Consider the following 15,250-nt stretch of genomic DNA (forward strand, 5'->3'; position numbering starts at 1 on the left):
TCAATGGACAGTATAACATATATTAGTGCGACGACCACGCAAAATTATTAAAATCTCTTTGCAGATCCATCGTTATAACGTTTCGCTTTGACATTACATGTGTAAGTTTTAAAATTTTAATTAACACATGGCGCTGTAATTGGCTCCAATTTCGACCACTTTTAATGTACTTTAATTATTCGATTTGTGCATTTCTATTAACCGTCATGTGTCGGCATTTTGTAGAAAATGTTTATTGCTTTTTTATAGAAAAGAAATCAATATGATCAATTGATTTGCTAAAAATCCTTATTGGAATTGCGGTCGAGGAAAAACAGCACATTTATCGTGTAGCATAATTAATTGAATTTGATCGCTTTGCCAAATGCTACGCGAGACAGTGCATTCAAGACAAAAATTACTCGACAAAATTCTTTAAATTCGAAAAATATTTGAGCATTTTGTAAAGTGTCATCGCCGTGAATTAACACCATATAATTCAGATGAAAATTCACCTAATTTCGTCGAAATTTAATTGAATTAACTAATCGGTATAAATGTCGAAAAATTAATACCCATAGACTAGCCCGGTTAACCGACGACGATGAAGACGCTCTATATATACTTCACTATCCTAGACACTTTTTTTATAGAAATATTTTGAAAACATTTTTTTTTCTGCATCGAACCAGTCTGGCAACTAGTAAATATTTTCAGTGCTATATGCACATTTCAACAACTTTAATTGAGCTATGTGTACGGAACACGAATGAGTGACACATGTGAGAATTATTTATAGCCCATACGGGAGTTCATTAAGTTGTACTTTTAGTCTCCAAGAAATTATCATGATCGTGATCACGGCCAAGTTGATTAAATAGTCCGATTTTTTTGTTACCATCATAACACGCAGATGTGCATATAGAAATTCCCTTTTAATGTAAAGATTTGCATTTGAAAGTTTTGAATTTTGTGACAGCTGAACGGGAGCTGGTATAGTGTGTAAACTCATTCAATCGTAAACTATAATGGATACAAAATGGACCTGATAGTCGCACCATTTTTCGATAAACAAACAGGTATAATTCTAGACGTTAATCGAACTAAAAATTGATTCCCCTCGTTGTGGAACCCTAAAGCGCCATCAGCCAATCAGTCTAAACGAGTGCATTGTTATTAATAAAATTTTACCGTCTTAATGAATGTATTATCACACTGGTATCCTCGGACTCGTGATTAAACAAAAGTGTCGCATTTATGAAAATTCTAGATTTGTGTTTAATCTTCAAATGAAATCCTAGACTAACTCTGCGATTAAATCAAATGAATTGACACTATAAAATAACCTAAAACAATAGAAGTAACAGATTTACTGTTTATATATCGTCATGACACGCATATCGTTCAATAAATATTAAGGATGTGTAGCCAGACATGTTCCTAGCTTGTTCTTTTCTTGCGACAAAAATTATCGAACATGATAGATGTCGACAGTTATTAAGTTATGAGGTCAAAATAGTTTATTAGCGTTTATTTCAAAAGGTCAACTTGAAGAACTTTCACATCATTCTATTGTGTTGATGATTAGGAAAGTCTTTGTTCTATATAATAATTCATCGCGTGAAAGGTTTAGGTTCAACTAGATTTTATTCGAGATATGCATCTAATACACTAAGCTCTTTTCTTTATCGTCGTACTTTCTTTGATGGTATTCGAACTCAATTCATTTCTGTCTCATTCGCACGGGAGCTTTTTCCATACGATTAATATCCTTCGTTCTATACGTTCGGTTTCTTAATTTTTCTTTCTTTTCCCTTCCGTCAGCGGCACGCATGTATTAATAAAAGCTTATGCGTACATGAACAAACACAACAGAAACGTAATCACAACGATAGTGTTAGCTAGTGGAAAGTCAAACAACAGTGGAACTTATGAAATGTAGGTTAAAATTACAATATAAAAGCTCGATAATAGGCAATTTCCTGAATTTCTTAATGAAAGAGAAAAAAAAAGAATTGAAGTGACAGAGTGTTCAGTTGATTGATGCCCACCAGTGCACAAACTTTTCATTTTTATAGCGCAAAACTTTCATTTCGATTTGTGTGTACGTAAACAGAGTCCAGCACAACTTGGCTGAAAAACTAACCAAATCAGCTTAATGATGATCTATCAGCAAGCGTTCAATGAAACACGGTTACAGAAGCGATCAAGTGAAAATGCAAACCGGTGTCACTGGGATCGACGTCTTACGTTCCTGGTGGTGTTCATAATTTTCATCACAATCATCGTGATAGTTTGTGGCATTGTTGTGATGACCAAGCGGAAATGAGAAGTAAATTTTGTTTTTCTTTTATTGCTATCCTCAAAATTGTTTTACGATTTGGATTTTTTTTTTCTTTCATTTGTATTTCCAGATCTGCTCATCTGAAAATTTATTTACACTCTTCGATCTACACAAATTCTACGATTCTTCTACAGTGGGCGGTTTTTTAAGCGTATAATTAAGCTTGATTCTATATTTAATAACATTTTGTATACATGCGAAACTAAGACATATAATGGGTGCAAAACGCACAAGGTTTTCCTACATCCTTTTTTCTCGGTTTCTTCTGTATATTCAATTGAGAGACGCCTTATTTGATAAGTATGGAAACCAACGAAGCCCATAATGTGTCTTATTGTCTTATATATTTACTCAATGGTATTTCTTTCGTATTTTATATTTATGTACGAAATGCCTTCCAATTATAAACGAAATTATATATTCAATTTAATGAAACGACATTATATTTAATGAACATTCAAGAAAATTTTAAGTGCTTCTATCGAATATAAAAACAAAAATTAATTAAAATTTGAGATATTTACATTAAAACTGGGCAGTTATTTTCTGAGAAAATTGTGAGAAAAACAAAAGAAAATGCAAAGGAAGAAATGGGACACCGGGAAGGTTTGGCAGCAGTTGTCGGGAGAAAGAAATAAAAGAACTTTGTGTTCTGCGTCAAGTCATCATCAGTGTGATGAGACATTTTGCAGCATTACCGTCGGTCGGGTAACTAGTACCACCAGCAAACTACCCTGTCTCCTCGATTAATTCTTTTATTCGCTGTCCCCTTACCGGATGTGAGAGAAAATAAAATGTGAAGTAATTCACAAATGCAGCCTAAATTTTGTGATATGATCCGAACTCATAAGTCTATATTTAAGCTATTTATACCTGCAATTTGCTTAAATTATCGATTATCGCACAATCCCTCATGTAATGAATTACTTCCGCCGCATCCAATGTAATCTACTATTGTACAGTACCAGTACTATTCTACAATACCAGGGCATTGGAGTCACCCACTTCCAAACCTACGTCAAAGGTAATGATTTTGTCTGCAACAAAAATTCACTGTCTTCATCCGAGTGGACTGCCGCCATCAAGTTGAACAGTAACTTTGCGAATCTGAATGGAGTTACTGAAGTTGAAAGCGCTTCCAACCTCTGTCGCAAATGCAACAGATAAAACGAAACAATAGCTCACGTGACTGGAAGTTGTCCTTCAAACAACCAGCAAATTACATCCAGACATCACAAAGCGAAACATCAACTTTTCGAGCTGCTTCGGCCGAAAGGATACGACTGCTTCGAAGAAGTATACGTAATTGACACCGAAGGCCGATCTAGATTCAGTGATATCATTGCCATAGACAGCAAATCGAGGAACGCATTCATAATCGATCCAACAGTACGATATAAGACCAGCGACACCGAACAAGATTCTAAGATCCAATCAGAAAAGAGACAAATCTACGAAAAATGCATACCATTTTACAAGGAAAAATATGGCGCAAGTTTCGGTAAGCTCAAATGGTCAGTTCGTGGGCTTTGGTTTGGGTCGCGCGGAACGGTGGGGAAAAGTGTGATAGATTTCTTCAGAGAATTTAACTTAGATATTTCAAAGCTTAATCAAATTACGGAAGACATTCTGGTCGATACGATCCGGATTATTAAGAACCACATATATGGTACCTAGTCACTAATAATTTAACGTTCAATTTTGACTTAGCTTTTCGCTGTACATATTTTGTAATTTATTATTGATGGATATGCTGTGTGGACGGGCAACCTTCTCTAAGAGGGCAGCACACTTTGTTTTATAAATAAAGATTTTTCTTCTTTTACTTATCAGCCACGGTTGTTTATACGGTGTGGTATTAATAGTTTTGATTGTATGTGTGGATTAGCTGCAAAAAAGCAGAAGCAGATTCATATACTGAAATTTCACTGCTTCTGACTGTATCATTGAATATGACTTTTTTTTGCTCACAAAAACTTGCCTTTCGGCGGTGCATTTCATAATCCCAGTTACTTGTATATCAAAAAATCTAAACTCTTTCCCGTCCAAAAATTCTTGGACAGTGCCGAAATTCTATAGATTTTACTATTTAATTACCATAAACGGACTGTGGACGTGGAAACTAAAATTTCTCAAAATTAAACTATTGAAAATAGTGGAAGCTAATGGGAGTACATTTTGATTACTAGCATTGGAAGCGAACATATGTTTAATCATTTTCTTTTACCGTTATTTTAAGTACAAACTTACCATACAGTCTTTCTCGCGAAAGCTTCTTCTTGTCCGAACTTGCTGGTACTTTTATCCTAAATAAATTTTCACTGATTTCCGATTGATCATAGTCCGAAAAGTATTTTAGTGTGCCAAGAGGCAGGGGCCTCGAATCAATAAAAACTGAACATGTTGACCATCAGGATAAAACGAACTTGTTAAGACGGCCAGTAATTTTCTTTTTTAATTAAAAATATGAAAAGTTAAACACACAATTTTTCCTCAATCATTTTGCGATCTGTGTGATCGATTTTGTTGCCACAATTCAATGGATTTGGTAACGATGAGATCGCCTTTTTCTTGATTTTCTTTTATCTGGGAAAGTCATCGAAATCATGGCTTCAATAAAACAACAAAACAAATGGAAATTTGAGTCATTACCGTATCGATATGGTCCAGTACTTCTTTGACAGTTTTGAATCGAAACACTTTCACTCGCTGCGTATTGAGTAAGACGATAAATACAAAAACGATGATTTTCTTCGATTTTCCGCAAATTTTGTCCCAAATGCGAATCAAAGACAATTTCGGCAGTACACCAGCAAAGCATGATGAATACCATTTTTCCATTGGCAGTGCACGTAAAATGTCTAGACTGTTCAAATGCCTAAACGAACAAAGGAAAAGTATTTTCGTTTAACAAAATTGCATCCATTTCGAGGTTAATTGACGGTTACAACATACTTGAACACTGCATTATCCTCCTTTTCCAACAGCAAATAAGTTAAATCTTTCATTTTAGCAAAATCACGACTAATCTCCAGTGTAATATCGTAAAAGCCTTTGGCAATGCAGTACAGATCGACGTCGTTCTCCGATATTGAACTTCCATTTAAAACCTCGGTTATGTCGACAAACGTATGGTCTATCTGAAAAATACAATGCCACCTCATTATGTCCATACAACGGACATATATATTTTGTTAAACTAACATTGATATTAACACCGGCCTTCAGCTTCCGATTCTCCAAGAGCCACATTGCGTAAAAAATTCTCGATTTGGATGTTTTGTCATCGATCAAGCGTAGAACTTTTAAAGCTCGAAGGAGATCGTCGTAGACCATTGACCATTGTGCCATAACATAATCGTGTGAATCACAAAATACAGGAGCTAAACCTAGAAAATACGCAAAAATGGTTTTAGAATACCACTTCAACACATGGATGTAAGAGTTTAACGAATGAATTGTGGCGGTGCGGAATGGTTATAGAATTTACCTAACAATAAATTCCATAGCAGCGCTCTGTGAACAGATGGTACGGTAAACCTTAGGCAAAACTGTTTTAATTTCGTTCGGTTCAATGGCTTTTCTTTTAGGAGAATTTCCAGGGAACGTTTTTCTTCGACACTCCGGCAACCGACTTTTTCATAGTAGGTTGAACGAAAGTTGCGCTCATCTGTTGACATATTTGCATACTGAGATATCGCCTCTGATTATATCAAAAGTTCATCCCGTTGGAAAAACTAAAATTAATGCAGCTAATTCAGCTACGGAAGCTACTTTTGTTTCTTGATCGGCTGTCGTTTTACCATTTCACGCAATGTAAATTGGATAACTTCGTTGACAAGTATAAACAACAAAACCATATGATATTGAGTAATGTCATGTCACATTCGCTCCCGGCCCCTCCAGCCTCTCGTCGCATTCAGGAGGATGTTCAATTAACATGAAAAGCGGATTTAAATTTGAAAATGGTGTTAAGACAGCAAAGCCAGGCAAAGACACTTTGTAAAGGGGAACATCAGTTTTTGAGACATTACTTATTTTTAGTATGTGTCTGTTCCAAGGTTATTTGAGCTTTCAAATCATCATCATCAGCCATAACCAAAACTATCGTTGACAAATTTTTCACAAAAGCGTTGAGGTTATGGCTCTGTGGATGCTCGCGTTCGCTTTCAGCTTGTCAAAAATCGTTTTTACCGTACGATGTAACAAACCTCTATGCACGGTGTGATTTGTAATGCAACCTTTTATGGATAAAAATTATCGAGAATCGAGTACATATATCAAATGCTTCTTTCGTTTTTGAAACAGTTACTTTTGGCCACTTCAACCATACTAGGTTTTCTTATGATTTGTGGATAGTTATAGATCCTCGAGAGTTACATTTTTCACATCTTCCAAGAGCTTCTAAGAGCCAAAAGCAATTAGTTATCTATAGAATCCTCAACATTTCCAAATACTAAAAGACATATACTGGCGGAAAAAAAGGAAGTAAAAATCTAGATTTTCATTTGTTAAACGAAATTTCTATGTAAACCATAACTAAACAGCTCCAAAATAAAAAAAAAACGTTTGATTTTCCTGTATAATTACCAAATATTATCCCATATATACCTTGTCAAAAAATCAGTGATTTACCGGATTTACCCCTCTATAATTACCTGATGTTCGATTAGAATAAAAAGGGAAATATTTCCATTAAGAAATTGTGGCCTACCCTCCAAAACCATCCGATCTTGCAGATATGGTTTAAGGATGATTAAGGGGCTAGTGCAACAGTCCTAAAGAATCATCTGTATCTTTGTTGAACCCTAATTTATCAGGAAATTAATTATTTGTAGGTATACTTGTGAGTTTCTTGATATGCCACATTATCGGACATATCTGATAAATTATAATTTGCAGGTGATCGAAGCGTGGGTAATGGGTGAGTGTGCACTAGAAATGTTGATTATGTCGCACGAATGGTAAACAATAATTAGTTCAAATCTATTAATTGCATCTCTACATTGAGTTTTTCTTAGCTAATACAAGTATTCTTTAGAAGTAATACAAACCACCTGGTCGACAACATTCTATAGAGTTTCGCCTCACATTACAGTACATACGTTACAGTTTCCTCAAATTATGATAAAGTATCGTCAGTGGAAAATTATTGCAAGTAAATTTTTAAGATTAATAGTAGGTTACAGTGCATGCTGCGAAAATGATTCATTACATGAGGAAACACGTTGGTGGACATTCAATTTCAGACACATAACCATTGCAAAATATATGGTCGTCAACACTGAAGAAACAGCAATCGTTTCCACGAATACATTTTCCCTCGCATTTTCCTTTTTATTTTATTCAACTTTCGTACGGGGAAGTAATATATCCCAAATCTCCCACTATGTGTAATGGATCATTTTCGCGGGGGAAAATTGATATATAATGATCAATTTTGACATGGCTCAGGCAATAAAATATTTTAGTCAGTTCGTGAATCGACAAGAATCGAGTGTTGTGGTCATTTTATGAGTCGATGTAATCCGAAAAATCGTCCAAGTTATCATCACTATCAAAATGTACAGCTTTCAATAAACTTTTTTCGGACGCAAATTGATACAAAAGTCTTATCTTAACAATGATGCAGCTACCTTATCTTCTGATAGACCAGTGAAATCTTCAAAAATCTAAACAACTACGTAGATCCATGTAATCACTTCACAATTGAAATGTTTAACATTCTTTGTGTTAATGAAATGTATTGTGTATACAATAACATTACCCTCACCTGACTTATGCATACATTGACTAGACTGGTACTATTTTTACGGTCATTTAAACGACACTCGGAAAACAGTACAATCTTAAGAGGCTCTTGTGTGGGAATTTTCAGATTTAAAAAAAAATATGGTTGAGATTAAGGGATCTGACAAAATGTTAATAGGAAAATAATTAACCTTTACCTCAGATAATATGCCGGCTGGATAAACACTTCTATCGAACGTAAATATCATACCCACTGCTCTATCAGTATTCTGAAAGAACTCTCGTTTGACACATTTTGTAGTAGTAATCGAAGTATTTTCAACTTATTAATATAAAATCTTTTACTTCATTTGGGGATCATCCATAAATGACGTCCACTTTTTTCAGTCATTTATGGATGACCCCAAAAAACAAACCATACACTTAAATATCGTTCACAAAACTATATCCTTTTAGATCTCGATGCGTAATTCACGGTTCGTAGATTTCTTTTTTTTATTGACTCCGACGTCTTTTATTTACATCATTTTCAAAGAAAATGGTTGGATCTGAAACGATTGCAGTTCTCGCACCCGACTAGTAGTTTCGTTCATTGGATTTCGACGTAGCGTAGCGTAGCTTTTTTTCCATAGAGTAAAAATATTATAATCGTGAAGTTGGCTACCAGTAAATAAGTCCATTAGCAACATTGCCAACTTCTTTACGGAATGTGCTGCAATGCGAATTACGTACTTTGAAAATAATGTGGCGCCTCTACAGGCCACCAAACTTGGCGATGTATTTTGTCTGAAATGTTGAACTTTCCCTTTTTAAGAATAGGTACAAACGAAATGAAGAAACAGAGGAGCACTTCAGCAGAACGTTATAACATTACATATTTACTGATAACGGAATTCACTGTTGGTCACTGCAAACATTATTTTTATGCGTCCCATTATACACACGTTTGAAAAAATAAAATCGCGGTCACAATTCCGAATTTCCCGTTATTTATATAATAATCTGAAAAATTTGCGAATTTCAATCTGTTTATGATTTACTATTATCAACTAGCTCCAGATAACTTTATCGTCCACTTCATAAAATGGTATTTAAGAAACGGTAGCGCATCTCCTACACTCAGTTCAGTAGAATATACGAAATGAACAAAGCTATTCTTTTACTTCTTGTGATCGTCGGGCTTTCGAGCGTCGAGCCTCATGGCTACGTTAGGCAACCACTTGCCAGAACTTCGATTTTCCGAAACCCATCTTTCGGAGCTCAAATGCCATTCTGGTGGAACGATACCGGTGTAATGTGCGGAGATGTTGTTCAAGATGCGCAATTCTCTCGGTGCGGACGTTGCGGTGATGCTTTTGGAGAAACCCATGCCAACCAAGGTGGTACTTACGACAAGGGAATTATCACTGGAACATACTCCGCTGGCCAGGTTAGTAAAAAAATATTTTTTAAAAAATGTTTTTTTTTGTCCCTGTGTTCGGTTGATTTGTTTAACTCATTTCGTTCGTCTTTTCACATAACTAGATCATCGACGTTGAAGTCGATATTACTGCCAACCATCGTGGTTTCATGCAATTCGAACTTTGCCCACAAGTGACTGAGACCAATGCTTGCTTCACACACCGTTTGAACTTTGTTAGTGGAGACCGACCAATCCGAAGTGGCAACATGATGTGCACAGGAAACGATCATCAAAATGGAGTCATCAGAGCCCGTGTGCAACTCCCAGCTGGTGTTAGATGCACCAGATGTACTCTTCGTTGGACCTACAGAACTTCATACCCACCAAATCCAGATGCGTGCTTCAACGGTGGCCCAGCTCAAACCTTCAGAAACTGCGTTGATATCAGAATCAACTAGATTCATGCCTGATAAATACGGAAAATAAAATCTTATTCGCATTCACATTCACAGTTTTTATGGCTTTATAACCATCAACTTGAAGTCATACACCGAAGGGGAACGTGTAGCCTATGTTTTGGTTGTGGTTTGCATCTCAAATGACCTTGGAACATCTTACTTAATTAACACATTGTCTCCCGGTTGCATGTTCGGACTTGCTGTTGTCCATTTAAAAAGTGCCTGTTTATTCTAAATATCTTATTTCTATTTTATTTTTCGTACTTCTCTTCGTCTGTCATTCACTTTACATCCAATTCAACTAGTGTGATACATTCTAGCAGATGTTTTGGAAATCGCTTAACATTTTAACTCAATTATTTAAAGTGGTCACAATCGTTATGCGCATCAATGACCAAATGAGTCAGAACAAAGAATATTTATTGAAATTAAGCTTTTCTGGAAAATTCTGATATTGAGCAAAGTTTGAGCGATAGAGTCAACCACAAACGTTGGGGAATTTTCAATTGAAATTAATTCACTTTGACGGGGTTTCTTTCATATTACATCGGTTTTGGAAACAGTAAAGTGACCTGTTACGGACGGATACCATCTGTTTTCGATAACGGCTTCAGGAATTAACGACAAGGTCCGAGTAATGATGTCTTATCTAGCAAAAAGCTTGTTTAAAGAAATGAAGTAAAAGATTTGAAACCAATTGAAAATGAAGTAATAGATTCGATAGTAAAACTGCTGTTTCATTAAAAACCCGGCTATGTAATCACTCCTTGATAAAAAATTAGACGTACGGTTTTACCGAAATGAAATTTCGCGTTTTCATGTCTTCATTGACCTAGGCGATTCTCAAAATCTACATAAAAAATGGACTACGAACGAGTATAGTTGGAACAAAATAGCTCACAAAATCCGTTCTTTTAAGTTCAAATTGAACAAGCTTCTTTTCTCGAAACTTGCCAACGGCACTTCACAGACCGACTCTTTGAAAGTCCTTTGAAACGGCGGTCAAAGTGACATTTGTAAGAAATAAAAAAACAATCAAAACAAAGTCGAATCAACAAATTATGAACTAACACCAGTGACTTAGAGACTGAAGAACTATTTTTGTTCGCATAAAATATGGCACATTGGATTAACTCAGAACCTCAAGAGAAACCTCAACGGAGAAAATGGAATCTGCAGGGTAATTGTTAAATTTGCTTTTTACAAAATTCATTTCTTTCACCAAATCCAATAAAAAATACTTTGAAAACAGATCGATCTTCCTTGAAGAATTTAAAGTTTCATATTGCCGAAGATGGTTGTTCGGAAGGTTAGTGAATGCTTTTTAACAATAAAATCAATTTCTGTCTGCCAAAAAATATTTGGTCGCTTAGACAGACGTCCTTACGTTTTAAACAAAAAATCCATTTTTTCTGCATGCACCAGTACAATATGATTTGGCTCGTCAACTTTTGGAAGAGAATTCTGGTTTGTTATTTGATTATATAGCCGCAATGCAATACTCACCACACTTCTCCCATGTTTACAGAGGCTGGCGAACAAGCAAATCACTCCTTGGGTGTGCACTGGCTAATGCGGGCTGCGGACCAAGGACACAAGAGCGCCCTAGAAATGTTGTCCGAATGCTTTCGAACCAGACGAGGAATCGACGATCGAAATGAGTGTGAGGTAAATTCGACATCGAATGAACGTAATGTTGGAAAAGCGGTGCTCAAATTTCAATTGGATTTAGGTGCAATCCTTTTTGGACATGAGTGCGGGAGAAAGAGCTGCCAGGAAAGCGGCTCGCGAACTCTTTGCATGCCTCTCCAACGGTGAAGAGTACATCACAGCAGCCCAATTAGAGCGGAAAATGCGTGAAATTTACAAGATTCAAAAGAATCGTCGGAAGCGCACCGAATCCGATGACCACGAGCTGTCGTCTTCGTCGAATGGTCATATCTCGCCGTCACCGTTCCATTATCGTCGCAACGACATTTATGGATCATCGCACACTATAACTGAAGCGCATTTGGTCTCGGCCGCTAGTCATTATTCGAACGGAAATATGCCGTCAGTTAGTCAAGCGCTTACGCTCTCTGTTCCTCATCCACAAGCACTGGATCACATTCCATGTTTTCATAGACTTATCTTCCATCCTATCCTATTTTTCGTTTTGTGCTATCACCGTTTCATCAAATCGATGGCTGCGTTTCCCGAATCCACCATGTCCAATTTGAACTTTCTGGTTCTTTTACTTGTTTATGCATTTTGTGCGAGTGACAGTGTGACGCTACTGGTTCCAATGGGCCTGTATTATCTGAGTTTTGTCGTGATGATAATTGCGAGCTTCAAGATGCTGAAGACCAAGCACGATTTTATCGATTTCCGAATGTGGTCCGGTTTGTTTCTCAGCTACAGCGACAATAATTTCAATGTTAACGCATCGGAAAATCAATTTCTACGAAACAACATGAAGCCGTACCTCTACTTTTTTGTGGCATTCTTCGGCAACGTTATGCTCAATCCCATCATCGCGGATCAATGGCTTCCACATTCTGAGATCACTGTGGTGTCGTTCACTCTGGTTTTCATTACAATGTTCGCGTTCATGTACAGTTCATCGGGTCCTTGTCCGGATTGGCTAATTCTCGTTTCGTTCGGCATCAACATGTTGGCAAAGTACCCTTACGAAATGGACACGGTAGTGACGACTGGTTGGCGTTTCTTAGATTTAAAAGTTCCCAACTTTCCGTCGTTCGTTGTGGGAAATGGAATCGAATTCTGTTTGAATTGTCGAGCTCTGCTGTACCTGTTAATACCTGGTGTCCTGTTATTGTTGGCTCGTCGTAAGAATTGGCATGGAACGTATCGATATCTGATACCGCATTGTGTAACGCTCAGCTGGCTGCAAATTTGTCTCATCAGTTCACAATGTGCCACGATGTTCGGTTTGGTTCGAGCTGCTCTGGGTTTGGCTGGACTACTTTTATTCCTGCCTCTCTTCGGAATCGTAAGTTTTTTTCCCCTTATAAATTTTGCTTGATCAACAAAGTACGTGGTACGTATTGCAGGTTACGCTAATGATACCAGTGTTCGCAGCTGTTGAATGGTTATCATTAACGGATCCCACCGTACGCATTGTGGCTTCAATTTGTACAGCCGCATTTGCCGTAATCGGTTCGTGCTTAATGGCAGCGAATCGAAGAACTGAGAAATATGTAACCGTGTTGCAGGTGAGTTGTCCATGCGAGGTCGGAAGACCAATGGACTAACGAAGAGTTATTTATGATTCACAGATAATGGTGTGCGTTGTTGCAACTGCTTTCCTCACTCTACCGTATATGACATCGAATTTCGAAAGTTCCCACTCACAGCCGTCAATTTATGACACGCTGATCGGCCATAAGTCCACCATAAATCATCATCATCATACGCAAGAGACTACACCGAAACTAAGCTGGGATCTGTACTATAAATACTGCAACTTACCGGCCTGGGAGCATGTCAATAAAATCGACACCCAAGTGAGATGTTCCCATTTAGATGGCAGTATCATTAAGTGGAAAGGAACGGTGCTCAATGTGGAAATCAGCCGGGTGACAAATGTTCGAGCCAATTTGATAAAGAATTATTTGCCAACATTTTGGGCCGACCTCATAACGTGTTGGTATGGGGAACGGAATAAGATTCGTTGCAACGAATCGGAAGAGTGCAACGGCATGCAACACTTCTTTGAAGATCAGAAAAAATGCAATTTGAACAATTGGAACGTTTACGACTATGATATTGTTGTGCGAATGACATCGGGTATGTTCGATAAGCCGGCTGATGTGCTGCTGAAAGCTTCGCACAGTTTCGGCAATTTCACCGGTAAAGTGAAAGCTTTTGATAAGATTTGGTTCAAAGGCATTTTGGTAAATAATCATAACACGGAAAAAGAGTCGGAGTTCATGACGCTGGGCAAAGAGCGGCCGTTGATCAGTTTAACGGCAATCGGTTGCATCAAGTGCGAAGCGACCGACATTGAAACATTTCAAATTGTCGATAGTCCGACCGTTAATGGTCGCGTTCAAGACCTGTATCGAGGTATTAAGTATTTGTTGAATGTTCTGTTCAATCCACTAGTTACATTCAAATAGAAACTATAAAAATAGAACAACTAAAGAAATTGTTATCGTTCGCTACTAGTGGGTACAATGATAAAGAAGGATTCATATTCTGCTACATGTGAAAATTTGTTATTTGGTCGAAAATATATATGGATTTGTAAATGAAATATAGTTCCCTTTTTGCAATTAAATCTCTTCATCTCGGCCACGGCTCAGGGGTGTGATGTATAAGAGCGTAAGATATTTTTCACTATTTTCAGTATTACTCTATCGTTCCACTTTACTTACAAAATCGCAAAATCAACTTTTTAGTTAGCAGAGTCAGCTATTGATACACCCAAGTGATGAGACCATTTCAACATGTCAGCGCAACTTAGAGAAGACTTTCACACAAGGGGTCTGGTCAAGTCTGTCTGAAGGATTTTCTTAAAAGTTAAACAAGGAAATAGGTGTTTTGAAATTGAAATAGCGGAGTTACGACTCGAAAACGCTGTCTTCAAATAGTCGGTTTTCGAAGTAGCTGTTATTACCGCCCTTGCTTCCTACTTCCCGACTATTTTCATAAGACAGTCCAAACTTGTCATATTCTCCTTCAGACGTGGTATGACAAGACCAGAGTCAGCCACATTCTTGCGAGTTCTACCAGCTATGAAACCACTCCCAACAACACTAATAAGTATGGTTCCACCTAACAACATTACTGCGCATCAAGCGATGCCCTTTATTTATAATTCATCTATTTCTGATATTATTGTCAGAAAAGTTTCGACGTAAACATTGTAGCATTGTGGCTGCGACTGTTGCTAACTTCAAACGTAGGTACGAACAGTCGAAATAAATTCGAAACTTATTTTATTTAACGAATATTTTATTTATTTCCTTTCTTTTATAACTTAATTTAATTCAAGTTTTAATATCGAAGTCAGTCAAACTTAAATTAAAGATATGATTGAGTTGATCACTTTAGCTCATTCAATCATTATGCTAACTCTTTTATCATCTTCGTGCGGTGGTGAATTGATTTTTCGATTAATTTTGCGTGGTCTTATGAGGGACCCGTATGCATGTGGTAGGCTTTCATATTTTTTGTTAAACCAATAAGTCAAGAAAAAGATGGCCATCAGAACATGTAGACGGTTTTGATAGAATTATTGTTATATGGAGGAGTTTTTTTTTTTTTTTTTTCATTTAAACCACTAGACGAATTAGTTTAACGGTCCCGATG

The 15,250-nt window shown here is 36.9% G+C and overlaps 3 protein-coding genes and 1 long non-coding RNA gene across 5 annotated transcripts; 3 read left to right on the forward strand and 1 right to left on the reverse strand.

Moving 5' to 3' along the window:
- Nucleotides 1-524: 524 nt before the first annotated feature.
- Nucleotides 525-2,865, forward strand: LOC119082932. 2 transcript variants are annotated; one of them, XR_005088746.1, is made up of 4 exons: nt 525-761; nt 812-1,058; nt 2,096-2,311; nt 2,394-2,865. It is a non-coding gene; the product is annotated as an uncharacterized LOC119082932 (long non-coding RNA). The 2 variants fall into 2 exon arrangements; XR_005088745.1 differs by having other exon boundaries at nt 667-1,058; nt 2,394-2,864.
- Nucleotides 2,866-4,749: 1,884 nt separating this feature from the next.
- On the reverse strand, nt 4,750-6,181 carry LOC119082643 (TBC1 domain family member 7). Its single transcript, XM_037192220.1, has 5 exons — nt 5,814-6,181; nt 5,528-5,712; nt 5,279-5,463; nt 4,976-5,201; nt 4,750-4,909 (listed from the first exon to the last, which is right to left on the reverse strand). Exons 1-5 carry the CDS (start codon nt 6,001-6,003, stop codon nt 4,817-4,819), a joined length of 879 nt encoding a protein of 292 aa, XP_037048115.1. The 5' UTR covers nt 6,004-6,181; the 3' UTR covers nt 4,750-4,816.
- A 2,997-nt stretch (nt 6,182-9,178) lies between these two features.
- Nucleotides 9,179-9,978, forward strand: LOC119082795. The gene is made up of 2 exons (XM_037192444.1): nt 9,179-9,503; nt 9,599-9,978. Exons 1-2 carry the CDS (start codon nt 9,216-9,218, stop codon nt 9,932-9,934), a joined length of 624 nt encoding a protein of 207 aa, XP_037048339.1. The 5' UTR covers nt 9,179-9,215; the 3' UTR covers nt 9,935-9,978.
- A 965-nt stretch (nt 9,979-10,943) lies between these two features.
- On the forward strand, nt 10,944-14,188 carry LOC119081779 (wolframin). Its single transcript, XM_037190990.1, has 7 exons — nt 10,944-11,114; nt 11,187-11,243; nt 11,360-11,401; nt 11,463-11,602; nt 11,667-12,926; nt 12,988-13,149; nt 13,213-14,188. The coding sequence occupies exons 1-7, from the start codon at nt 11,051-11,053 to the stop codon at nt 14,053-14,055; spliced, it is 2,568 nt and encodes an 855-aa protein (XP_037046885.1). The 5' UTR covers nt 10,944-11,050; the 3' UTR covers nt 14,056-14,188.
- The last annotated feature ends 1,062 nt before the right edge of the window (nt 14,189-15,250 follow it).

Source organism: Bradysia coprophila, chromosome X, assembly GCF_014529535.1.
Source record: "Bradysia coprophila strain Holo2 chromosome X, BU_Bcop_v1, whole genome shotgun sequence".
In the NCBI taxonomy this organism is placed as follows: Eukaryota; Metazoa; Arthropoda; class Insecta; order Diptera; family Sciaridae; genus Bradysia; species Bradysia coprophila.